Here is a 26045-nt window from a genome sequence, read left to right as displayed (position 1 = left end):
GGGCTTCCATGTTGAGGCGTCCGTGTAAAAATGACCCAATAAATCAACTTGAGCCAATGAGTATGGGGCCGTAGTTTTATTCTGCTCTTTAGCACACCTCTTCCGCGCCAACTGTGGTCACTGGATATGAGACACTCGGTATTTGCCGCTCTTAACGGACAGGAAAAAATTCAATAGAATTCATCTCACAATGAATTCGGATGATATTGAATTAGCATTGAATCAATACAGTAACACACCATATTGCCCATGTGGAAACGTGTTAGCCACTGGGATCCTCTGTCGCACTTATCTCTGCACACGCTGCGCGTTTTAGCTGCACCACCTGGAGATTGGCGAGTGTCATGCATTCGATAGCGCAGCAGTGGATAAACTTTCGAGTACATTTCTTGTCATTGAACTGCGCGGAAAATTGCAGAATCACATTTTCAGTTACCTAAGTTTACATCACAGCGATACATTCAAGAGCACGAGGCCCCTAGTGAACCTGTTCAGTGACCCAAGTTGACGTGAGGTTCATTGAAAAGCGGCACAGGCCTACTCGAATATATCCAGCGCATCAAGTTGCCACTGAACAGTTTAAAAATTAAATTAAATTATGAGTTTTACGTGCCAAAACCACTTTCTGATTATCAGGCACGCCGTAGTGGGGGATTCCGGAAATTTTGACCACCTGGTGTTCTTTAACGTGTGCCTATGTCTAAGTACTGGGTGTTTTCGCATTTCGTCCCCATCGAAATGCGGCCGCCGTGGCCGGGATTCGATCCGGCGACCTTGCGCTCCGCAGCCCAACACCATAGCCACTGAGCAACCATGGCGGGTACTGAACAGTTTCATCCAACAGCTTCCCTTAACTAGCGACTGAAGTCGGCACGACGGTTGCTTTTGAACCCCGTTCCATAAAGACAGCAACTTGATGTGCTGTCCAATAAGCCATGAACTACCCATACAATTGCCTAATTTTGCGGAAAAACAGAGATATAAAAAGAGAATCACACAAACAGCTTGAATACTCTATAGATGCTAGGGAAAGAGAGGGAAACGCGGGATATGGAAATTGAAGATGATGAGTAAAACGAGAACGAGGTAAAAGCGGGAGCCAACGTTTCGACAAGTGGTATCGTCATATGTCGCCCTGAAAAAGTCAAGCGTACTTGTCCGAACGTTGCCTGCTGCTTTAACGTGCTCTCGTTTTGCGCATCGTTAGTAGATGCTAATCTCTCTCCACTAAAACATGCTCTGAAATTTCTGTGTTGCTAGGCGGAATCAAAACTGCGTCCTGTATATTGCAACAATGTTGTCTTAATATATAATCACGTGCTTACCACGTGCGTAATTCGCTGTGACGCCGCTAGTAGACGCAGCATGTCTACATGTATTCGTTAGAAGGACGCGCTGCTGCATACACACCTCAACGATGACACAGCACGGCGGTGGCCATCTGGTGCGTGTCTACATTGCTTCAATGCTAGTCGCATTGATATTCGCAGTCATCCTTAGATAGGTTCTGCTAGAATCCTTTTAAACAACATTAACAAATAATGCATGCGGATATTGAAGCGCAATTCATTACACCTACATTTTCATGGCCTAAAAAAGCAAGGGAAAATTTTAGTAATTAATTCATCCTTTAGAGATCGTTGGCTACATTATGCAATAAGCAAGTTGGCCAATCAATGGCTCCAATATTACTCCACAGTCGGATATTTTATAGAGGACAGGAAAGTTAAGCTGAGACATTTGCGTTCGGACAAAACACAGTATATACCATTCTTAAGCAATTGAAACGGTATTTATAGACTAAAAATATAATAATAATAATATTCGGGGTTTTACGTGCCAAAACCACTTTCTGATTATGAGGCACGCCGGTAGTGGAGGACTCCGGAAATTTTGACCACCTGGGGTTCTTTAACCTGCACCTAAATCTAAGCACACGGGTGTTTTCGCATTTCGCCCCCATCGAAATGCGGCCGCCGTGGCCGGGATTCGATCCCGCGACCTCGTGCTCAGCAGCCCAACACCATAGCCACTGAGCAACCACGGGGGGTACTAAAAAAAAATGATTATTCCTACGGTATTGCTACAGCCCATGCATATCGCTGATTTTTTGCTAGAAGATTCTTTTTGATATTCTTAGTGATTAGCATTAAACATTCTTTCTGTCCAGAGATTGTGTTAGCACAAAAAATAAAAATGAGGCAGCAGGGCAACAGTTGGTCATTATTTGCGTGTTTAGTCGTACACACTCAAATAAACTTAAAGACTCTTCAATGAGGCCTGTTGAATATGACATGAAATATGGTGTGGAAGCACTAAATAAAACATGGACCAAGAAGCAGGCTTTTTTAATATACTGCATTGTGACAGATACAGCGAAGTATAATTTATTCCTTGTTTCATATATGTAAATTAAGCGTTGAAATATGAAGCCCCAGGGAAACGTAGATTCTCAAAGGCGCAAACATTTTATCAACGGGAGAGAACAAGAAGAATTCAGTGTTGTAGTGTATCAATATGTACTGGCACTCGAAAATATACATCGCTAATATTTTTGACGAATGTTAGGCGAGTTGATCCTAATATATTACAAAATGAAACCTTGATTCAAATATAACTTGAAATGGAAGACTTGCATTGTGAACACAAAATCTCATCACCTAAAAAACGAAAAAAAGAAGCGAACTCAAGTGAAATACAATACGATAAAGAAGAGTTTCGTATAGAAGCTGGCGTATGACGCTGCCGAAACATGGGAAGTGGGAGACTAATTGCCAAATAAACAAGTGCGCAAGGCTAGCAACAGTCCTTCCAAGTGTAAGAAGCAAGCTATGCTGCATCGGAGCTCAATCTGAGGGTTGTACCAAGGACGCCATGAGCACGTCGAAAAGAGTAACATCTTTCCATGCGGACTGGACCACTTGATCGACATAAGCAAGTTTGAGAGAGGAAGAACATATCGACTACTGTAGCTGTAGCAAACGCAGCCAATCCGTTCAGCCCTGTTCCTCGCTGCTTGTATAAATTTACAACCGAAGTGAAACGTATGAGAATCACTGTTTCCAAATAAATCAAGTGGAACAGTTGTAATGAGAGCATCTGTAATGAAAGTGAGTCAGGTAACTGTGGTTAACGAAACTACTGATTAAATCAATCTCCTGAATAAATATTTGGACAGAACAGTGGCTGGAAGACCCAACTTCTCCCGGGGCACTACTTCGAAAGTGCAAAGGCAAAACTTTTCATGTAGGTCAGATCTTTAGTTCATGAACTATCATATTTTGCACTTCAGGGAATTCAGGAAGTAAACTGCGCTCGGTGACTACCTAATAAGTCAGTACAAGCACTACTCACAAAATTGCAATGGAGCTGGCTCCTGTGCGTCGCCGCTCTAAACCACATCTTTAAGGATCGTAAAAATAAAGTTTTCTTCCAGTGTCAGACCGCAACAATCAGTATTTGTAGTAGGATGCACATCTATGAAACTTGTTTGTTTGGGTTTTCGTTTTTTTTGGGGGGAACCTCTCTTACCATGTTAGAAGTTATAGATATCCAAGAGCCAATGTCACATATCTGTATATTAGCTGAAATCTTTTAAGCAAAAATTGCCTACATTAAGCTATGCCGTCAGTCAACATCCCCATAAATATTGTTCAGCCGCAAATGTTCCTATTTCAAAGTAGATTAGTAGGGTCGTCCCAACACAAGTGGCAGCATCATAAAGTCATAAATGAAAAGCCCTCGAAACATTATAGCGCCCGCCGACACCACAACGAACGGACAATATTGAAGGCGCTCTCAGACGGCTGCATGTTGCCGGCTGCTCCAAGAATAGAAAAACAAATTCATGAGCCGTTAAGTTAATAACTTAATACACCTAATACACGCATGTGAGGGCACACAAGAGGAATTCCTCAATGAATTTGAGCAGGAATGCATAACACAAGCACCCCGTGTCAGCCATCCTAGCTGCAACGGGAATATATATGCAAAATTACACGAGAAACTCACGGAGGCAGAAATTCGCGTGCCCTAAAAAGCCAAACCCAAAATCAGCTCCCAGGCCCGGCCGGTATAACCAAGAGGACTGTGAGAAAGCTCAATGATGAATCGGTGGGCAAACTAACAGCAAACATAACACTGTTTGATAAAGGGATAATCACCAGCCCAATGAAAGAAAGCTCCGACTGCGCTCATTCCAATATCTGTTGAGAAGCATGAAATCGACAACCTCAGACCGATTTCGCTAATATCCTGTTAATATACAGTTTATGAAACATGTAATTTTAAACTGAGTATATAACTTCTTAGAGGATAATTACATATACCTAGATACAATAATAGGATTTCATAATAAAAATTTCGACAAGAGATGCGATGCTCCAAAGTAGACACATGAAAAATGATTATAAAACGCGCTCTACAAGGGCCATATTGGGCCTTGACCTTAAAAAGGCTTTTGATAATGCCTACTACCTAACCATACAGGAAAACATCGAACAAATAGGACTACGGCAACGGACGTATCATTGCATCAAGAGCTTCCTATCAGATAGGAAAGCAGTCATCTACGTCGGAGGGATCACGTCCTCAGAGATCAACATTGGGGGGGGGGACACGCCAGAAGGCGCAGTCATCTCTCTGGTGCTGTGCAATCTGGTCTTGGTGGCACTCTCCGAAAAACTAAATCCCAATCTACGCCGACGATATTACTATCTGGGTCTGTGATAGTAGAGACGGATCAATAGAACAGTGGCTCCAGACCGCAATAAACACAGTAGAGGAACACCTCACAGGAAGAAGCCTCACAAGCTTTCCAGAGAAATCCGTACTTATGCCGCTCCACACTTAAGGGCAGGATTTGCAAAGGATACGACAGAAACGAGGCTCATGATGAAATCAAGATACACATAAAAACGGGTGGAATATCCCAATAGTCAGCCAGCTCAAGGTGCTGGGTTGAGTAACCGAGAACAAAGCTACAAACGGGGAAACTATAAAAGTGTTAGGAACAAAGGTAACAAACACCACGAGTATAATCAAACGAATTACTAACAAGCACCAGGGTTTGATGGAAGAGGGTCTCATATGGCTGATACAATCATTCGTAATCAGTGAGACGACATACGTAGCAGCCTTCTACAATTGGTTTGCAGGTGAAAAAAAATCAACAACCTTGCACTAGTGATTCCCGTAAGTACGAGCACGGACCTCCTGCTAAAGTTAGGAATCCATAATACACTGAACGAAGATATGGAAGCACAACAAACATATCAGGCAGAACGACTAATCAAAACCGAAAAGGCGCGGCATTATTGCACAAGCTAGCAATGAAACACGACAAGCTATACGGGAAAAAGATGACGATAACGAATGAAATTCATGACAAACTCCTAGTACGAAATATACCGAAGAACGTGAATCTAGGTTACAACGACGGTAGACGCACCAGTAGAGCAGAAACAATGATCTGATACTGTTGTTCAAACGAAAGAGCAACCTTTGTTGACGCGGCTGAATACCCACACAGAAATAGCTCCGTGGCAGCAGTCATAGATCACACCCAAACACCCCGTGAAAGTGTGTCCGCAAATGCCAAACATTCCGAGACAGCAGAGGGGGAAGCCATTCCAGTAGGATTGGTTTACACAAATGCTCAATAGATCATTAGCAATTCTCAGGCGGCCATCAAAAATTATGCTAAGAGCAGGATCTCTCCCGAGGTGTACCAGATAATCAGTGTCAACGAATAAAGATTCTTCAACGCAGAGAAGAACGGCAGGCAATGGCTGCGGTACCGTGTGCATACGGCTCCAAGCTTTCCCACAATCAACTCAAATCCAGTAGCACTCAGCGAAGCTCGAAGTCATACTCGTCGAACTAAGTAAGGACTGACTTCCATCGGTCAGGAGAACACGGAGGCGGAGATCTGGTGGTAAAAAGACACATTAACACGATTAGTCATAGTACCAAATTCTTTGAAAATCGGTGGCGAATATTATAGCCACATCAAACAACACTAAACGTACCTGAGGCCGGTAATTGGAGGCAATTACAAAAAGAAACATACACGAGTCCCGTAGAACTAAATAGTTTTTACGTGAAGATGCACGACAGCCATATATGCAAGCTATGTAAGTCTGCTAGAGCCACCTTTCAACACACTGTGGGGATGCAAACCATATCAAGATAAAATGGCGGTCTCCCAGGGTAACCTACGGGCGCATTGACCGGCCGCGCTGCTCCTCTCAGAACTGCAAGATGAACTTCGGGCTGTCGAGCGAGCAATACAGGACGTACGGGAGCAACTGCTTTCAGTGGCTATCGAGACGGCTCTAGACCGGGGCCTAAAAATTGCCGGACTCGAAATACACGTATCTCACTCACGAACTTATTACACTTAGCGGTGGTGGATGACGAGCGAAGAAGTTTAGCGAACGACACAGAGGTGGCACAGAATTTCGATGAAAGCTACTAACATGTAATTTCCTGATCTCTGGTGGTCATGAGTAAGAATGCACACACATTCCCGCATCACCTTCGTCCTCAAATGTGTCCGTCACGTAAGGCAATGAATGACTTATACCCCGTTAGGCAGTGGACCATACCTCTGTAAAGGCGAATTCCCTGTTACAACGACGTGTCTTTATTAAAATGCAAATAAAAGAAAAAGACGTGGTCACCTTATATGGTGACGGCTATTCCTTCTTGCATAGCGGGAAGAACAATATAAATATTATATATAAGAAAATGGAAAGAAACCCCGGGATAGGGTCACAAAGCAACGGAACACACTGCTTTGCACACATGAACATATTACTGTCAAATTTAAGTGGCGGGACAATGAGTTTGTAAACAGTCAGAAACGCAACAAACACAAGGGGCCGGGATGTAGGCTGCCATGAGCATATAAAAACATGAGAAATAACACAGAGTTTGCCATGGAACCATGGTCTGTCACAGACTTGACAGGCAGAGCGGAAATGATGATTAAGGAAGCCTCTTTGGAAACATGGGTTCGCACCCTTGGACTCATCCCCCTGGGCCCATTGACAGCGACGGCACCTTCGCGCCACTTTCTAATTCACGGTATGCTTCTTCCTTTCTCGCTTGCCACTTACGTGACATCTCACGGGCATGGTCGTCGGCCACCGCATAAGCGTCCGTACGCAGTCGACAATCACACTCGCGTCGCTGCTCCCTCTGTTGCAGTTCATACGCGCGCTGTTCTGCAGCCATCACGACTCGCGGTATATCCATTGCACAGGCGGAACAAAACTGAGATCAATTCTTTCGTTCGCCGACAGAGCCGTGTTATCAGCCGCACTCTAAAAAGCCATTGGTGATATCAATAGATATTTGCACAACGGAGCCAGCTCTCGAAGACGACGGGGAACACGCGAGCTGAGGCTCGAGCGCGGTCACGCGATTGCGTCGAGGGGCACCAACGAAGTCGTCGACGATGGTGGAGCCGTTGCTGATGACGATCGTTTGTGTTCGCGGACACCACGAAACAACGGATCTGCGACATATACAGCTGCAGCGGCCCGTGCTCGAGGTGCAAGCTTGGCATGGGCGGTGTTGTTATGGAAGTCTTCTACGTTGGTCGCCGCTGCTGCCTCTCCGCGCACTGCCTTTTCCCATCTGTGCAAATAAATGTAGAGACGATGGCATGGCTCATGGGCTGCGGTCATGACTTTCTATACTGGTGACCCGGACATTTTCTTACAATGGTGACCCGGGAAAACAGGCCTTACACCGAGCGACACGATAGCATGGCCAAATGGCTGGAGGCCTAGTTCAGCCAACCACTACCGCAATCCCAGTCCCGCTACGTGGCTGCATGGTTCGCGCTCTCGGAATCGGTTATATAACTGAAGTATGCCATGATCGAGGCATTGAAGAATGAGGTGCTCCTCTTCGTACTCTCACTTGAACTCCAATTCCGCCTCCGCGTTCCATCGCTTGGCCCGCGCCCCGATGCCGCGCTACGTCAGGCTGTGCTGCACTTCTACCTCGCTAAGTACTGCCCTCTTCTCGATACTAGCCGCATGATACGCGACACAGCTTTGCCAACACCAGCACCCTGCGCACCTCTTCCTTTAATCGTAAGCCACCGTCATCAGGCCAGCATTCTTCCCTCAACTGGTCACATAACAGCTTGTCAACCGATGAATGCGCTGCGGCGCAGTCCCCGGCCTGATCGCCTTTATCGTCACCAGTGATAGCACGTCCCACTGTTGACATCGCGAACCCAACGCCGGCTCCCGCGCCACACGCTATCGCGGCTGTCTCAAATGAAATCGCACCTGCCACTTGAAGTCCGACCGACCCTCTACTTGATTCATCCACGCCGCCCATCCATCCAGCCGGCCTTCAAGCCGGCGCGCGAGCGCTGGACGTTGCTGAATCCGCTGCCTCCGACCCTGTAGACTATCACCACCACGTACATTGGGCATGGTCTCCTGCAGCCGCCAGATCAAATTAACTAAATCTGCGTCGCTGTTAGCACAAGACACTCCACATACCCTGCCCTTCCGGGTCTTCAACTTTGCTGCCTCCCTGGGCGTTCGAGGCTCGTCTCGGTGCGCCTTACCCACTCCCGGCTTTAGCAATGTCCGGCTTTACCGCCCCATCGCCGGTAGCGCCGCATCGTTTTCGCCTCCCGACAGGGTGTGTGACGTCGACATGCAATACGCACGTCATAGCCCATCCTGCGCTTCGACTCAATTGCTCGTGAGGGCACCCTACACGCCGTGCAACTGTGCGGACCGTGATGCGCCAGCGGCAACATTCGCGGCGGCATTGTCGACGTACCATTCGCCTCGCGGGTTTTGCCGCTCCTCCGATCCACGGACGAATATGCCGACCGTCATCTCGTCCAGTTGGCGCATTCGTCCTACCACCGTCCTTTCATCGGGTCCCTCGCCCGCCTGAGCTCTACGTCAGTGAATCAACGCCCTCCATGCTGACTTCTTGGAATGGCCACAGACCCTTTTGAAACAGTGTTTCCCTGGTTTGCTCTCGCGCCATTCGGTTTAGGCGGGGTGCCCTGTGGCGTCCGCCAACGCCATAACGCCGGGATGCGTAGTCGGCGCTCTCAGCCGGCGCCGTGTACAGGGTGCTAACAGAAGAGAAAAATATAGTTGGGCAGCACTTGCACGAAGTGTAATCTCCGCACGCACAGTGATGTTCTGGAAGGCTGCTAAGTTGGTCGGCACAGCTGCCGCTGTGCTCACCGCCTTCGCCCTCCTTCCGGAATAAATGTAGGGACGAAGGCACAACCTGTGGGCCGTGGTCACGAATTCCTACAACACCCTTTCTCTTCAAACAGCTTCTGAAACTCGGCTGTGAGGATGTTAGGAAGTATTTTGTTTCATAGTAAATTATAATTTTCGGATGCATTTTCCACAAGGAAAACCAGTTTTTAAACTAAATTGCTCTAATTAGTAGCTATGTAGGAGGCTTTTGAGCCTTGATAATTGTCACTGATCCTGATTAGGGCATGTAAACTTACATCGCATACATTTTATTGGCATAGTTCGAATAAGAAGTTAGACTTACTTGTCGGGCGAGTGAGAGTTATCTTAACGATTTGCATACTGAAATACAATGGTAGCGCTTAGGCAGTTCCTAAATCATTTGACACAAATTATCTGCATCGTTGATCAAAGCAAAAGTGTCACCAGCACACAACATGCTTAGAAGTAATCAAACTGTCAGACTGCGAATAAGGGTACCAGGAAATCAAGAGCAGCTTGTCAGCAACAATTTCCACGTACAAGCTGATATGACAAGTATGTAGCTATGTTTATATGTATGTTTTGTTTCAAATATTTCAACCTTCATTCTGACTAGTTAGCGTACATTCGTGAATTGAAAATGCAGCATATTGGAAACCCATTGTGCTTGTGAGACACAAAAAAAAATGTAGTAGCATAGGTGTCGTGCGAAAACATATCACACAATAACTGTGCTATACATGTGGTATATCATAACCAAGTATAAACAGGCACTCGTGAGTTTCACCTGAAAACAGAATTCACGCCAATATTTGGAAATCCATTTAGATGTTTATCAGACTATATGTTAGCTCAAATACTGAAGAGACGGCATTGTAGTGTGGTTCTACATTGTCTGACCACTTTACCTTTCACCAGAAGTAGGTTTAACGACAGCTTTCTAACATCAAAACTCTACAATTTAAATAAGATTTCAAATTTGTTAATCGAATGGTTTCTTATTGCTTGTTTAGTTCATGAAAGGAGCACTGTCGAGTGTAATGTTATTCTTTAATGCGCTATTTTTTGATGGGCTGTGATCAAGAATATGCTTCACAGCTGAGTGATGTAAAACGCAAAATTTATGTTGAAAATCTAAATTTATTTTCATAACAATCCCGATGCCTTGCTCCTGAAGATATTGAAGCCGAGAAGCACTACCCTTACGAAATCGTAAGTACCTTTATATTGACACATGTATTTATATTTATCGGGCGACCACGTTTCGCAGCCTAACAAATGTAATCGCACAGCGCGGGACGCGCCTGCATGTATCCGAAGTTTCTGGAAAGTTATCGATGCTTCTATCCGGCTGTCTGTAGTCGCCAAACGTTGTGTTATCTGATTTCATCGCGCGACGCGCATGGTGTAGAACATTGTGGAAGGCACGCGGGTCCGAACGATTAGTCTGCAACATTCGACGACTGCTGTATAAAAGCGGACGCGCTTGACCCGCTGATCAGATTTTCGACGATCGCCGACTGTGTTCGCCGCTCTCGTTGTTCTTTAAGTGTAGCCTGTTTTGTGGGCACAGGTTCGCCCAATAAAAGCTAGTTTTGCGTTTCACAGTATTGCTACTGTGTTCTTTGACGTCACGACCACGTGACATCTGGTGGAGGTGCTTTCCGTCCATGTACCGGACGCCCCCGACAAGCCGTGAGCCAAGCCCGGACCGTAAAGAGAGCACCAACGTAGTCACGGACCATCGAGCAAGCCGTCGCCTACAACACCGGCCCCCGGAGCACGGACTTCTACCTGAGAAGACCAAGAAGATTGCGGCCAAGACAACCACAATGGCTGCCCCAGTCTCACCCATCGTACTTCAACAACCCAGAGAGCCCCCTACCTTCCGTGGAGCTACGTCGGAGGATCCTGAAACCTGGCTCGAAACCTTCGAAAGGATCTCGACCTTCAATAACTGGACCCCTGAGGATAAGCTACGACACGTGTACTTCTCCTTGGAAGATGCCGCGAGGACTTGGTTCGAGAACCGGGAGTCCACCCTAGCAACATGGGCCCTGTTCCGCAGTAACTTCCTAAGGATGTTCACGAGCGTTGTCCTAAAGAGAAAGGGCCGAAGTTCTGCTGGAAACCCGAGGCCAACTAGCCAATGACACCATCGCCATCTTCACAGAAGAGATGACCCGTCTTTTCCGGCACGCCGACCCGGAAATGTCTGAAGAGAAAAAAGTGCGTTTCTTGATGCGCGGCGTCAAGCAAGAACTTTTCGCCGGACTAATCTGAAACTCACCGAAGACCGTAGCTGAGTTCCTGACAGAGGCTACGACGATTGAGAAAACGTTAGAAATGCGCACTAGGCAATATAACCGCGAAGTGCTCACGCCTCAGTGCGCCATCCAAACGCTGGGCTCCGTTGATCTCCAAGAGACCATAAGGGCCATTGTGCGCGAAGAACTCCGCAAGCTCTTGCCTTCGTCACAACCTCAAGTAGCCCCGATCGCTGACATGGTGAAAGATGAGGTTCAGCGATCGCGGGGAGCTCCTGAGGTGCAACCTCAATTACCGCAGCCCCAGCCAGAAGGGATGACCTAGGCCGCCGTCGCACGCCGTCAAGGTCCCCCTCCGCGACCGCGCCAGGGCCGTGTCACGCCGCAGTTCCGGCATCCGCCGCCGCCGCTGCCAGCATGACCACCCGTCGCCCAGCACACCTACGTGAGGAAGATGGACATTTGGCGCGCCGCCGACCACCGCCCACTCTGCTACCACTGCGGCGAAGCCGGCCACATTTACCGACGATGCCCATACCGGGAGATGGCACGGCGAGGTTTCGCCGTCAACGCTCTGTGCCCGCATCAAGGTGAACGCCCTCGCGATATCGCCGACTACCTCGCCGCTGCTCAGTGGAGCCCTCGACGACCATCCCGTTCGCCGTCACCAGGCCGCTACCTGTCGCCGCAGCGACGACCATACACCGGCCCAGCCCGGGGCCGCTCTGCGAGCCCATATCTTGAAAACTAAAAGCGGCAACCGATGGAGGTGCGGTTGCTGTTCGTCGAACTGACCAAGTACCTCCGCCGCCGACGAAGAAGACAAAGAGACCATCTCGACGACATAATGACACGCCGCCGACCCAACGAACACTGGAAGCAAAGAATACAACGAAAGACGACCTGACGACTCGACGTTCCTGCTTCAGTTCAACACGACGCAGCCGTGATCAGACGCCGAGACCTAACTGCAACGCCAGACAAAGAACCACCGACCTCGACGTGCTTCCCGACGGCCACGCAGTTACCGCCTTAGTGGACACAGGGGCCGATTACTCCCTAATGAGTGGACACATCGCCACCCAGTTGAAGAAAGTTAAAACTGCATGTGAAGGTCCTCAATTGCGAACCGCTGGTGGACACCTCATTACGCCGACTGGAATCTGCACGGCAAGAATTACCCTTCATGACCGGACTTACCCTGCCACCTTCGTTATCCTGCAACAGTGTTTACGGGACTTCATTCTCGGCATGGACTTACTGAACCAACACGGCGCAATCATCAACCTGAAGTCGAAGTCAATAACGCTGTCGGAAGATCAAGCGATACCGCCGGAGAGCCCTCCTAGTCACCACGCCTTGAGTGTGCTCGAAGATCAAGTGAGCATCCCGCCTCGCTCCAGCATTGTTATCTCGGTTGGCACCGAAACGCCCGCTGACGTAGAAGGCGTCATCGAAGGCGACCAACGTCTACTGCTCGACCGTGAAATATGCGTCGCAAGAGGGATCCCTCCACTGCAAGGAGGAACCACGAAAGTGTTACTGACAAACTTCAGCCAGGAGTTCAAGCACATCAACAAGGGCAAGACGATCGCATACATCGAGGAAATTCTGGAAAAGAGCAATGCGTTTGTCCTCTCGGGTTCCGCCGCATCTACCCCGACGACCATGGTTCCCGAGCCAGACTTCGACATAAATCCAAGTCTCCCCGTGATTAAGCGGCAACAGCTCAGAAGTCTGCTTCGACGATACAAAGACTGCTTTTCGACGTCATCGATGATTCGACAGACACCAGTCGCAAAGCATCGCATAATAATCGAAGAGTGCACTCGACCACTCTGCCAGAGCCCTTACCAAGTTCCGACGCGAGAACGCGAAGCTATAAGACAACAAGTGGACGAAATTCTGCGCGACCACATCATCCAGCCGTCGAAAAGCCCGTGGGCGTCTCCAGTTGTTTTAGTGAAGAAAAAGGACGGAACCCTACGTTTCGGCATCGATTATTGTCGACTGAACAAAATCACGAAGAAAGATGTATACCCCCTCCCACGGATAGAAGACGCATTGGATCGGCTCTACAATGCTAAATACTTCTCATTGATGGACCTCGAGTCTCGCTACTAGCAAATAGAAGTCGACGAAAGGGATCGCGAAAAGACCCCCTTCATCACGCCAGACGGCCTCTATGAGTTCAAGGTTATGCCTTTTGGACCGTGCTCGGCGCCTTAAACGTTCCAGCGCGTGATGGACACGGTTTTAGCAGGATTGAAGTGCCATACTTGTCTTGTTTACTTGGTTGACGTCGTCGTCTTCGCCGGAAATTTCGACGATCACCTTAAACGGCTTGCGACAGTATTAGAGGCCACCAAGTCATCTGGGCTCACTCTGAAGGCGGAAAAGTGTCGCTTCGCTTACGATGAGCTTCTATTCCTAGGCCACGTCATCAGCAAATCTGGGGTATGCCCAGACCCGCAGAAGACAGCGGCCATCGCAAAGTTCCCGCAGCCAATCGACAAGAAGGCAGTGCGCAGGTTCCTTGGCAAGTGTGCCTACTATAGGCGCTTTGTCAAGGATTTTTCACGCATCGCTGAGCCGCTAACACATCTAACGAAATGTGACGTCGAGTTCAAGTGGGAAACGCCACAGGCCGACGCATTTCAAGAACTGAAACGACCCATGCAGTCGCCGCCGGTACTTGCACACTTCGACGAGGATGCCGATAGTGAAATCCACACTGACGCCAGTAGCCTGGGCCTCAGTGCCACCCTAGTCCAGAGGAAGGACGGACTTGAACGGGTTATATCTTATGCTAGCCGGTCGCTGCCAAAAGCAGGAGGCAATTACTCTACGACTGAAAAGGAGCGTCTCGCCATCATTTGGGCTACAGCAAAATTCCGCCCTTACCTCTATGGCAGGCCATTCAAAGTCGTCAACGACCGTCACGCGTTGTGTTGGCTCGCTAACTTAAAGGACCCTTCAGGACGGCTGGCACAGTGGAGCCTTACACTGCAAGAATATGACGTCGCCGTAATATACAAGTCCGGAAGAAAGCACTCTGACGCCGACTGCTTATCACGCGCCCCCATCGATCCCCCGCCGCAAGAAGACGAGGATGGCGACGCCTTCCTTGGAATAATAAGCACGGAAGACTTCACTAACAGCAGCGAGCAGACCCGAAGCTAAAAGGCATCGTGGAGTATTTGAAAGGGAACACTGACGTGGTCCCTAGGGCATTTAAGCGCGGGTTGTCTTCGTTGACGCTACAAAACAACCTACTTGTTAAGAAGAACTTCTCACCAGTCCGCGCCAGCTACCTTCTTGTTGTACCGTCAGCGCTGCGTCCAGAAATACTGCACGCCTTACACGACGATCCCACCGCTGGGCACCTCGGGTTCTCCCGGTCGCTGTCGAGGATACAGGAAAGGTATTACTGGCCGCGTCTGACCGCCGCCGTTGCCCGTTACGTCAAGACATGCAGAGACAGTCAACGACGCAAGACACCACCGACAAGGCCAGCGGGATTACTACAGCCGATCAAACCACCTCGTCGACCATTCCAGCAGATTGGGATATATTTGTTGGGGCCGTTTCCGACGTCAACATCCGGGAATAAGTGGATCGTGGTGGCAACGGACTATCTCACCCGCTTCGTTGAAACTAAAGCTCTACCAAAAGGCAGCGCAGCCGAAGTGGCGAAATTTTTCGTCGAGAACATCCTGCTGCGACATGGTGCCCTAGAAGTCCTCATCACCGACAGAGGAACGGCTTTTATACCGGAGCTCACCCAAGCCATCCTGCAATATAGCCAGACAAGCCACAGGAGGACAACTGCCTACCATCCGCGAACGAATGGTCTCACGGAGTGCCTGAACACGACCCTCGCCGACATGCTAGCGATGTACGTCGACGTTGAACACAAGACATGGGACGCGGTCCTGCCGTATGTAACATTCGCCTACAACACGGCGGTGCAAGAAACGACACAGATCGCGCCGTTCAAGTTAGTTTACGGCAGGAACCCGACGCCGACGCTCGACGCCATGCTGCCGCACGTCACTGACGAGGAGAATCTTGACGTCGCTACCTATCTCCAGCGCCCCGAAGAGGCCCGACAGCTCGCCCGCCTACGTATCAAGAACCAGCAGCGTACCAACAGCCGACACTACAACCTCTGACGACGCTTCGTCGAGTACCATCCCGGCGACCGTGTTTGGGTATGGACCCCGATACGCCGACGAGGACTGAGTGAGAAACTATTGCGACGCTATTTCGGACCCTACAAAGTCATCCGACGTATTGGCACACTGGACTATAAGGTCATGCCAGACGGCATTTCGCATTCACAGCGGCGCCGCGCACGATCTGAAGTGGTCCACGTGGTGCGTCTTAAACCCTTTTATGGATGCTGACGAACTTTCCTTATTTTGTTGTTTTCTTTGCTACGAGTGCTTCTTTATTTCTTTCGTTTCTTTGCAGCATCGGATCGATGCTTCTTAAGAGGGGGGTATTGACACGTGTACTTATATTTATCGGGTGACCACGTTTCGCCGCCTAACAAATGTAATCGCACAGCGCGGGACGCGCCTGCATGTATCTGAAGTTTCTGGAAAGTTATCGATGCTTCTATTCGGCTGTCTGTTGTCGCCGAACGTTGTGTTATCTGATTTCATCGCGTGACGCGAATGGTGTAGAACATTGCGGAAGGCACGCGGGTCCGAACGATTAGTCTGGAACATTCGACGACTGCTGTATAAAAGCAGACGCGCTTGACCCGCTGATCAGATTTTCGACGATCGCCGACTGTGTTCGCCGCTCTCGTTGTGCTTTAAGTGTAGCCTGTTTTGTGAGGACAGGTTCGCCCAATAAAAGCTAGTTTTGATTTTCACAGTATTGCTACCGTATTCTTTGACGTCATGACCACGTGACAATATAAGTAAAACGATGTTGAAATGGTGTGATTATTTGATGTTGCCTTCATCAGTTGCATTTCTGTATAATAAAGGAGTAATGCGCGGCACTACTCGCGCCATGGTCTGATAAGCGGAATATACTAAAATTTCTCTGGCTAAAACAACTACGATTGTCAAGTGAAAAGCATAACTAAAGGAGTCAGGAGCAGGAGGAAGGCGCCACTAAAGGGTGCTGCATATGCCGTAAATATATACAAACGTTAACGGAGTTTGTTGAGGCTAAAGATAGCCTTTCTCTGCATACACGGATTTAAAACGGACAGTTCATTAAAAATTTTTCTCTCTTTTATAATCAGTTTCATTCCTTTTAACATTTAAAAAAAGCTTCCAACTGAACTTTAGAAGGATTTGCGTTAGTATTGCTTGAGTAGATTATTTACTTCTTGATTATTTTGTATATGTGCTATCTATAATACAGTGCGCAGGATTTTTATGTTGCATACAGTTTATTGATTGAAGGTTATTTGTGGAAAACAATGTTCCATGTGGCCTAATAACCAGGTGCTGTTCGCTGTATGTTCAATTTTTTATGAGGTATGCAACATCCTCTCTTCGTCCTTTTGCTGCTGACATTCATTTACAGTGCTCAGCGTCAACGAGATCAAATTTGTGTAGCAGGCCCCTTGATTCCTATTTTCTACGGCAACAAAATCATAGAATATTACTTTAAAGGGTGTCCTTGAATAGCTGCAATCGTCATTTCTTTTTCGCGTTGTCTGTACTAGGCTTCAGGTATCCGGCACTGGTGTAAAGAAAGCAATGATGCAACTTTATCTCTCTTCAAAAGGGACTGATGATCGCCAAATCTCCCGTGTTGGGGATACAATTCCAGGACTTTACATCTGAATAACTTTGGGGCCTGCAACTTGCCATCACAAAGAACAGTGCTTTCAGTATCCTCCCAAAAGTTCACAAGGTGCTTTCGCTACTTGTTTGATTCACTGCCACTGCACGCGTGCGAAGTCTGGATCGGGAGTCACTGTCAGTTTATCAGCAAGTCTATGTGTGACATGAAAGGCTAACTGCTGGATCTCACATATCAGTTATGCCGTTCGCCCTTCTTGTTTAACAAATTCAAAAGGCTACGCTAGACCCTGCTGGCGAAGAAAGATCGTTATTCGGATAACTGCGCACTTACATCAGGACTATCACAACGGCCAGTGCTTCCGTTTTACGCAGAATGTTCACAGTCTTGGTCAAGGTACTGAAACATAAAAGTTAACGAAAACGTGTGCCTTTTAAATACTTTCCTGTTGATTTTCTGTTATTTTGCTTGTGAATAACTACGCCCGTTCAAAAGCACAACCTGTCAGCGCACAGCTCGAAAGACTTCACACTGTGGCTGTGTCCGATAATATTGATTCTACAATCTCTGTGTTAGCGTGTTCGCATTCTTCATTCCAAATTAGTCAGAGACGCTACTAGAGTTCATAAGGCAGCGAATTGCATCCTAGATCTTTTTATTTCACGTAGAAGTTTACAAGTTTACCTAATAAAAACCGCGAACTTCACGTTCTCAAGAGTATATGCGATATTAAGCTGAAAACAGTGACGTTCAACCACGGCGATACTAAAAAATAATAAGTACGAACTGTTATTCCCAATCCAGCACGTGAGAATGACGTAGGGGTTTAGGGTGGATTAGACAATTCGTTTTCGGGGTTTTATTGTACTTATCAAGAAAACGATTCCAGTATCGAGAAGTGATTGCAAATTTTTAAAAACATCGTGCTCAAGTGTGTAAAGATTTCGTCCCACACACAAAAAAGAATAATAATACAATTTTCTGGATTACTAAAAATATTGTTCGCATATAACTCAACGCGAAAATAAGAAATATGCGCCAGCAAAGTCTCTTTTGCGGCAACGCCTTCAAGCATTGTGATGTGCGCCTGGAAACATGTGTTACAAAAGCTCAACATGCGTACTTCAATGTTACCATGAAAATCTCTCCGTTCGACTTCGGCTAAGTTCTGGCAGCCTCTCTCGTCAAGTAAAAAACTACAGTTTCTTTTTTTCAGTGAAACATTCATTTGGGCGAGTTAGTTTGTGGCTATTCAAACGCGCAGCACGACTGGGACGTAGACAAATACACCAAAACCACATAACAATGGTTGACTAAGATGTGGTTATATTTTCATCAAAACCGGTCTATTAATGCGCAAAAGGCTTGCCATCTAACACCACAGTTAACACAGATGTGGTCACACATGATCAACCAAAAACAAAATACCGCGAACGTTTAGGAACACATTAAAAAATCCATAGAAACAGTAAGATCAAAACATGTTCCTCGAACATAGTTTACTATCATCACGTATGTCAATGCTTAGGGCTAAGGCGAAGTCACTAGGCAGAAAAAAATGTCAATTAAAACGAGGAACACGCGCACAGATCAAAGTATCCACACACTTTGTTAGAGCAGGCTTCTGTGACGAAAAAAAAAACACCTTTGAAAGGGACCAGACATTTGAGACCTAAACAAAACCTTAAAGAAACTCGATATCAGTGAAATTCAAGAAAATGGATGGCTTGCTGACGCAGTTGTCCGTCGATCTTTGAAAAGAAATAGCTTCTACGATTTCCCGCTCGGCCCTGTCTTTCGCTTTTCTCAGAAACTTAGTGTCGTGAAACTTTGTATTGCAGCGGCACAGCTTGCAATTTTCAGCAAGAAAGCCACCTTTCTTATTACGAACAGATTAAGCTCCCTGGCCTACTCGTTGAAAGATGTCCCCGTTTGGCCTATATACAGGTGACCTCCGTCCAAAGGAAATTCATAAGCAACATTTGTCATGCAGTCTGTGAATTCATTTCTGTGATGAGTAGAGCACTGTGGCAAATTTCTTTCTTTTTCATAGCGCAAATTTTTGACAACTTACACGACGCACAAAATACAATCGTAACTTCATGCTTTGAAGCAATCTTTTTCATGCTGAGTGACACTTTATGAATACGCGAAATCGCCTGCCACGCCTTTTCTTCTGACCAGGCTTAGTTTTTGGATTAGGGTTCTTAGTCTTACGAAGCAACGCTTCTTAAACCGCAGTAACTAAAACCGATAGGTACACGGCTTCTTTCAGCCGCGTCACCTGGAGGCCGAAGCTATCGCTCATTACGTGGAAACATGATTTCGCTAGGGCTGATTGAAGGCAATTCATTACAATTCTTCTTTTGAGAAGCTTGCAATGGGAACTCTTAAAAGGCAGTAGCCCCTACTTAGGCCTTCGGCTATATGCCAACATAAATGGTCATCCCTAAATAGCAACAATAGCTCCAGGAATTGTAGTTGGCACTTCTTTGAAGTTTCCAAAATGAAGCTAAGCCAGGCACTGTTGGATCAGAACACCTTAATAGTGTCATGAACAACAGCCTCCATATCATCGTTTGAAACATTCCTTAAAATTAGGAGAAAATTATCTGTACACCTGCCTATTTTAACAACGCGAGGATGCGGCACATGCGCGTGGATTCGCGTCTCGATATAGGCCAAAGAAAGATCGCAAGGAACTGGAGCTACAGTCGAGCCTATACATATTCCTCACCTTTGTAGCAACAACTTTCCTTCCAACTTCACAGTAGCTGAGTTCAAATAAAATTCTAAGAAACATAGGAATGCGTCATTTCGAATAAATCCAGCATTCTGGAAATGCATTTCTCCGTAGGCCGCTATCTTGTCTTTTAAGACACTTGGCACCCCTTGATGTGAAAGCGAGTAAAACAACTCTTCTATACCGACTGAAAACCTATTGTACGACCCAGTTGACAGTTCCCCCCAAAAATGTTACACTGTACGAAGAATTCTTTAGCGAAAAGGCGTCTGCGTTCCCCAGAAGCTGCAGATGCGTTTGAAGGTATCGAGCGAAGGCGCGTTGCCATGATCCAATTTTTCGAAACAAAGTGGCGCAAAATGGTGCTCCTAGTTTATGTGTCCTCAGGGGGAAAAACGTCAAGAAACCCTGTTTGCTCTTTCCTTGCTTCAGTAGCAAGGCTCTCTAAATGCAAATCCTCCAGAAAATAAAGTGCTTTTCTTTTTTGCGCATGTGGATTGAACGTTACTTATTTAAAATTCTTGTCAATGGCACGAACTGCTTTCACCCGAGCCATTGCTTTTGGTAACACGTAAAAACCACCTTCCTTATCATCTTCCCATGCCATCATCTTGTCATCTTTCATGCATGGTGGAATTGTAAAGGACGAAACGCAGTTTTCATTACCATTTAACCAGTTTTTTGCTCACCTTTTGCTCAAGACGGTGGAAGCCAGTCGCACTTTACACCTGTAAAAGGTGCTGCGCCTATCATTGGCATTTCAGTAGCTGAGCAAGGTGCGCTGTCACTGTTACTCAACTTCTAGACAAAGTAAACTTCGGGAGTTGCCTGCAATCCAGACACTTCTCGTGTCAGTCCAAAATCAAAAAGGGGGGATGACATATGGAGTATCAAACCAAGATTAGAAAAAAAACACATTTCTTGAGAAGTTATCCTTTCTCAAACGAAGCAGAAACATTTGAGAAACCCACTTTCATGAGATTTGTGACATTCCACGCAATCGCACAAAATATGGTGATAGATGCTGCATTTCCAACTCCCTAACTTGCTTAATAACTGATTATGCATATATATTTGTCCTGCTGCATTTCATGTGTTTGCTACTCCTACACACTTCACTTTTATATATTTATTGGCTGTTTGTTTCGATATGCCTTCTTGTAATAATATTGTTTTTTCTTCTACAATTCTAAGTGTGTATCTTTATTAACTCTTGTGTTCTTGGATTATAGACTCTTGTACGCAATCTTTATTTGCAGTGCTGTCAAGTAGACGGTCAGTGGACGCAGTCATGCACTACCTTGAGGCTTTTTGTCCGCTGTCCACAGCATGACTGTGTAGATATTGATGTTGAAATAAAGTGAATTGGAACTTGAAGTTTAGTAGTACCCGTGGCATAAGGGCGATAAACCCAGATGAGGTCAGCCTTTCTGGTGCACCTTTTCCCTGTTTATAACGTGTCTACCACTTCTCTTGTTAGGTACACTGAATGGGGTAATATTTAGTAAATTATTACCCCCGGCAATGTTACCGCCAGAGTGGAAGTACCATAAAATCATTCGTGCACTTAAAGGTGTGAAATCTCAATATTTCCCCTTCGTAGGCATGCTTTATTAAGGCGAGAGCCTTAATTAGGTGGGTCATACCCCCGATGGTCTTGAAGACGTGAAACGCGGCACTGAAAGCCACGCGAGCTCGCCTCGCGCAGACACGTGCTCGTGCCACTGCTCACGCGTTCGTAGTCGGCTTCTTCCACAGCTGGCTCAGATGCCGTTCTTGATGACAGCGTTCCCATACTGCCCCTCGCTCGCTGCCACCGCTCGCGCGTTCGTCTTCGTCTTCCACAGCTGACTCCGACGCCGCCTATCATGCCAAAAAAAGGGCAAAGTTAAATAAGATAGAGCTATTTCAGGCACTCAAAGCCACGACCTTTGGTGGGAGCCGATCCTTCGAGTTTTTGTAGAAGGCGAGCCCACGATCATTGGTGTTAAGGGGAAGTAAATCAAGACAGAGTTCATTGTATAGAGTTAACTAGGCCACTCGAGCCAACGACCTTTGGTTGGAGTCGCACCCCGCGGCTGCTGGTGTGAGTCGAATCTACGACCTTTGGTGTTAATTAGGGCGAATGTAGTTAAGGCACAGGTAATTAAGGTAACTTCAATTAAGGCACTCGATCCCACAAACTTTGGTGGGTGAAAAGAAGTAGGAAAAAGTAACAACGCATATGAATGAGAATGTCAAATATTTTAATTAATCTCTATTGAACGCACAGGCTTCGCCTTCACTGTCTTTAGGCTGTTTACATGACGCAATTGGGCGAAAGAAATCGTTCTGCCGCGCACGTCGCAGAGTGATTTTCGCTGACAGCTTTCAGATGCGTCTTCAGAAGTCATATGACCGACTACGCGCGAATCGCTGAAAAGCACGCATACAAGAGTGGCGATTCGACTGGGTAAAGGCAGCCACTGTTGTGTGCTACGGCAGGGGTTGCAGCCGTTGCAGCTGTATCAGTACTCTACTTTCTCTGCATCTTGGGAGTGAGCAGAACACGATTGATTCGTTTACGCCTTGCTGTAGGTGGTTATTAGCAGCTATAACGGTGCTCTAACTACCGAGTTCTGACGTTTCCTCCCGTTATGCCGATGAACTTTCGGCCGTCCCCCCATTGCAACTTCTACAATAATACTCTTCACGGTAACTTTGGTGCTGAGTGTGGCAACTTCGTGTTGTTGTCTGACATGTCTTTTCGGAATAGCGTTCGCTGAGTGCAGCCATTGGAGAGACCTAACATTGCCCGATATAATCACATATGATCATATCATATGTGATCATATCCACGATACGATCACATGTGTCTGGTGTGGGACATCCCGTTGAAAACATCTTTGGGGCATCCATAGCATTAAAGTTTACAATTTGTTTACATCCCAGAAGTTCAATCCTGTGGATTACTGAAGGATATCCTAAATAGGACGTCCCGAAATTATTGTCCTCATGTTGTCCACAGGAGGTCCTAACCATGATTTTAATGTTAGGATCTAATCGGGATGTCCAGAAGATATTCGTGGTCTAATGGGGTCTGATGTATTTGACGTTGCTCCGCTAAAGCTCTGTAACCGGTTTGCTGATGCTGCAGTCTAGCCTACCCGGACGGTTTGAGTTTTTTGGCCCGGAGGTAATGCCACGAGACAGGGGAAGTCTGTGGCATTAGGACGGCACCAATGAAGAAGAGGAACAAGTTGCTTCACGCCATTTTGGCTGCTGTTACATCCGTGCTGCTTGCCTTACTTGTAAATATTCGTAAATATGCGCTTCTTGTGCAACTGTATAGTAGACGAGCCCTTTGCTTCACGATTAATCCGATAACGTTTCCTTCAATTCAGGTTTGCTGAACGCACGGCACCATCGATACCTATGCTAAAGAATGTCTCGCTTGACATTCTCTTGCAATAAAACTGAATATTTCGGCATTTTTGCCGTCGGTAACAACAGCTAGGCCTAATTTATATTCCACAATACAGAAGAAAAATCATAAACTAAAGATTAGGTAAACGTGAGTGACTTGTTCCAGTCGTCTGTTGCATCTCAGCACTTTAGATGCCAAGATTGATTACCTAGGTTATGCACTAAGAAGCTCGCAGTTCAGAATTTTCATCTCTTCGTATTGGTGGCAATATCTGCCCAGGGAAATATTGTGAGTTGTCCGTAGAATGGCTGGATTTTCTCCTTATAAACAACAGTAGGATTGTTAATGCTCTGTCATATTTAGACTTTTTTAAATGTTGTTCCTACCAAATTGGAAGAAATCTGGAGATTACGTGACCCCACTGTGAACCAGGAACCGTCAAAGTTTGCTTTGTCATGCCAATTTTCTCGAAAGAATGTGCAGCCTTCGCAGGATTCGGTGGTTTTTACTACTACTTCCGAATTAGTGTGGCGTTCAGCCTCTTGATAAAATACTGCCCCAAAAAGTTTGGAAAAAATGTGATATGAAGTATAGAGACTATATGGAAAGTAATGCCGCGGTGCAGCGTGTGCTTGAGTGGGTATAAGATGTCTTTCTCATATTGACTTTTTTTTTGTTAATTCAAACTAGAATACCGACTACATTATGTCATTGTACAATACGTACTGCCACCTTCCAGCGTTATAACATTACACTCATGGTGTTTAGTGCGATCTTATAGCGCCCGTCCTCGTTTTTGTTTCTAAGCTAATTCATTTTGACTGAATGATTGTGCAAAGCGTAACAATGTCACGAGGACAACTAGGAGCTGCCGGTAGCTCTCTGGAAATTCGTGCCCAATGTGCGTTATTCCCCTCTATCTTCTGTAAACTAATTTCATTAAAATGGCTCCAGGTTCCTACTAAGACTACATAAGTTTGCATCTGTCAAGCTAGAAATAGCTAATTAAGGCTACCGACATACTATCTTATCAATAATACCTTCGGTGTGTAATGTGGACGGCTGTCTGCAAAGCCATTCGTATGAAATGATGCGCACAGCCAACCGCCTCTTATGTACCTTATGCGATTCGCAATACACTGACTTAGTCCTTACGTACCTGTTTTTTCTGCTTTGCTACCGTTGCGAGCTTTATTACTCAATTACTTTTTTATCCTGTTCTCAGCCGGCAAACAGCTCAGAAACACTCTACCTCGTGGGATACTCCTCCGCGTTAAACCACTCGAATATAATGTGTGTCAAATCAGAGAAATCGGATCACTTTAAAAAGACAGACGAAGGGGTCAGACGACTACTGTCGATGAATATTTATAACCAGGTAAGCAAAACTTAAGGTAGCCATCGCCATACTACATGTGTTATATGATCACACTTTTGCCAGCTCATACAGATGTAGTTGCTACATTCCAAACTGTGTTAACAAAGCTTGACCTGAGGAAGATTAAAGAGCCCTTTATTAGCAGTTGTGTATTTTGATGTCGTTTAGTTTTCTATAACAACGAGGGCGCTCATACGTTATAAACACACAAAATCTTGGTGCTTGCGCGGCTGTTGGGAAATGCACAAAGAAAATCTTCCCAGTTTGCTAATGGCAAAATTATTGCGAGAAGCATTCTGCATGCTTCGTACTGAGCGAAAGACGCTCCTCTGTTAATAGCCAGAAATAAAAGGGTTAAGTAACAAATACCAAAAATTGAAGAGCCATTCTACTCTGCGAAGTTGGATGGCCAACGAAGCTGAAGCACATCACAAAGGGTTAGACAATGACAAATGCATTTATTTTCATCTTTTGGTTGTGGCAGTGATGATAGCTTTGTGATTATTGTGACATACACTGATTGGTTCGGTTACAACCTTACACTAAATCTTGTTCAAAGCAAAATCTATGCACGATTGTTGCTGAGTAGTTGAATAAATTGGATTGGCGTGGCAGTTCAAACCAAAATTTCTTGCACAGACTAAGTGAGCCAGTTGTTGTTCAGTTTGGAAACGTCCACAGTGAAGTCTCCAACAATAATCACAGGGTTAGTGTCATCACAGCTAACCCATGCAAAGTGCGTGGCCATGAAATTCTCCATATCACACTTTGGTGTGCCCGGATATATATGCAAACATATTTTTGAATAATGTCAAATCTATGCACGTAAGCCCCTGAATGGTCGGTTCAATCATCGTTGTCCATCGGTGTGGCGTTGCAAGCGGCAGTAGGCACCACAAAACGTGTAAACCACTGCCTTTTCGGATCCACATTGAAATCACCAAAAACCAACACAGGAGTATTCTAAGCGTAACTAACCCACGCAAACTGAGTAGGAATGAAGATTGTGGGGCTATGAGCCCTTGAATTTCTTCCTTTCTTCCGGGGGCATGAGTCATTGCTTCCGGTAGCATGAGCTAATGACGACGACAGTTTCCGGCATGCTTTTCACTATGCTTTGTGTGTGATAAGAAAGGATGCAAGCACTATTCGCTTCACTTTGCGCAGGACTTGTAGCCCCTGCATCACATGAGCCACTGTATTGTTTTGCCTGCTTACGGTGGTATGAGGATAG

General features: G+C 46.3%; 1 protein-coding gene across 1 annotated transcript in view; it reads left to right on the top strand.

Moving 5' to 3' along the window:
- LOC142591434 (japanin-like-RA2) overlaps positions 1-26045 on the top strand; it is a 68499-nt gene that overhangs the window by 9053 nt on the left and 33401 nt on the right. Inside the window, exons 3-4 of the mRNA XM_075703761.1 lie at positions 10420-10454; positions 24659-24811. Coding sequence (XP_075559876.1) covers positions 10420-10454; positions 24659-24811 — 188 coding nt within the window. The remainder of the gene's footprint in view (positions 1-10419; positions 10455-24658; positions 24812-26045) is intronic.

Source organism: Dermacentor variabilis, chromosome 8 (assembly GCF_050947875.1).
Source record: "Dermacentor variabilis isolate Ectoservices chromosome 8, ASM5094787v1, whole genome shotgun sequence".
NCBI lineage: Eukaryota > Metazoa > Arthropoda > Arachnida > Ixodida > Ixodidae > Dermacentor > Dermacentor variabilis.
Note: the sequence above shows the minus strand (reverse complement) of the source record. Positions and strands in the feature narration are given on the sequence as shown.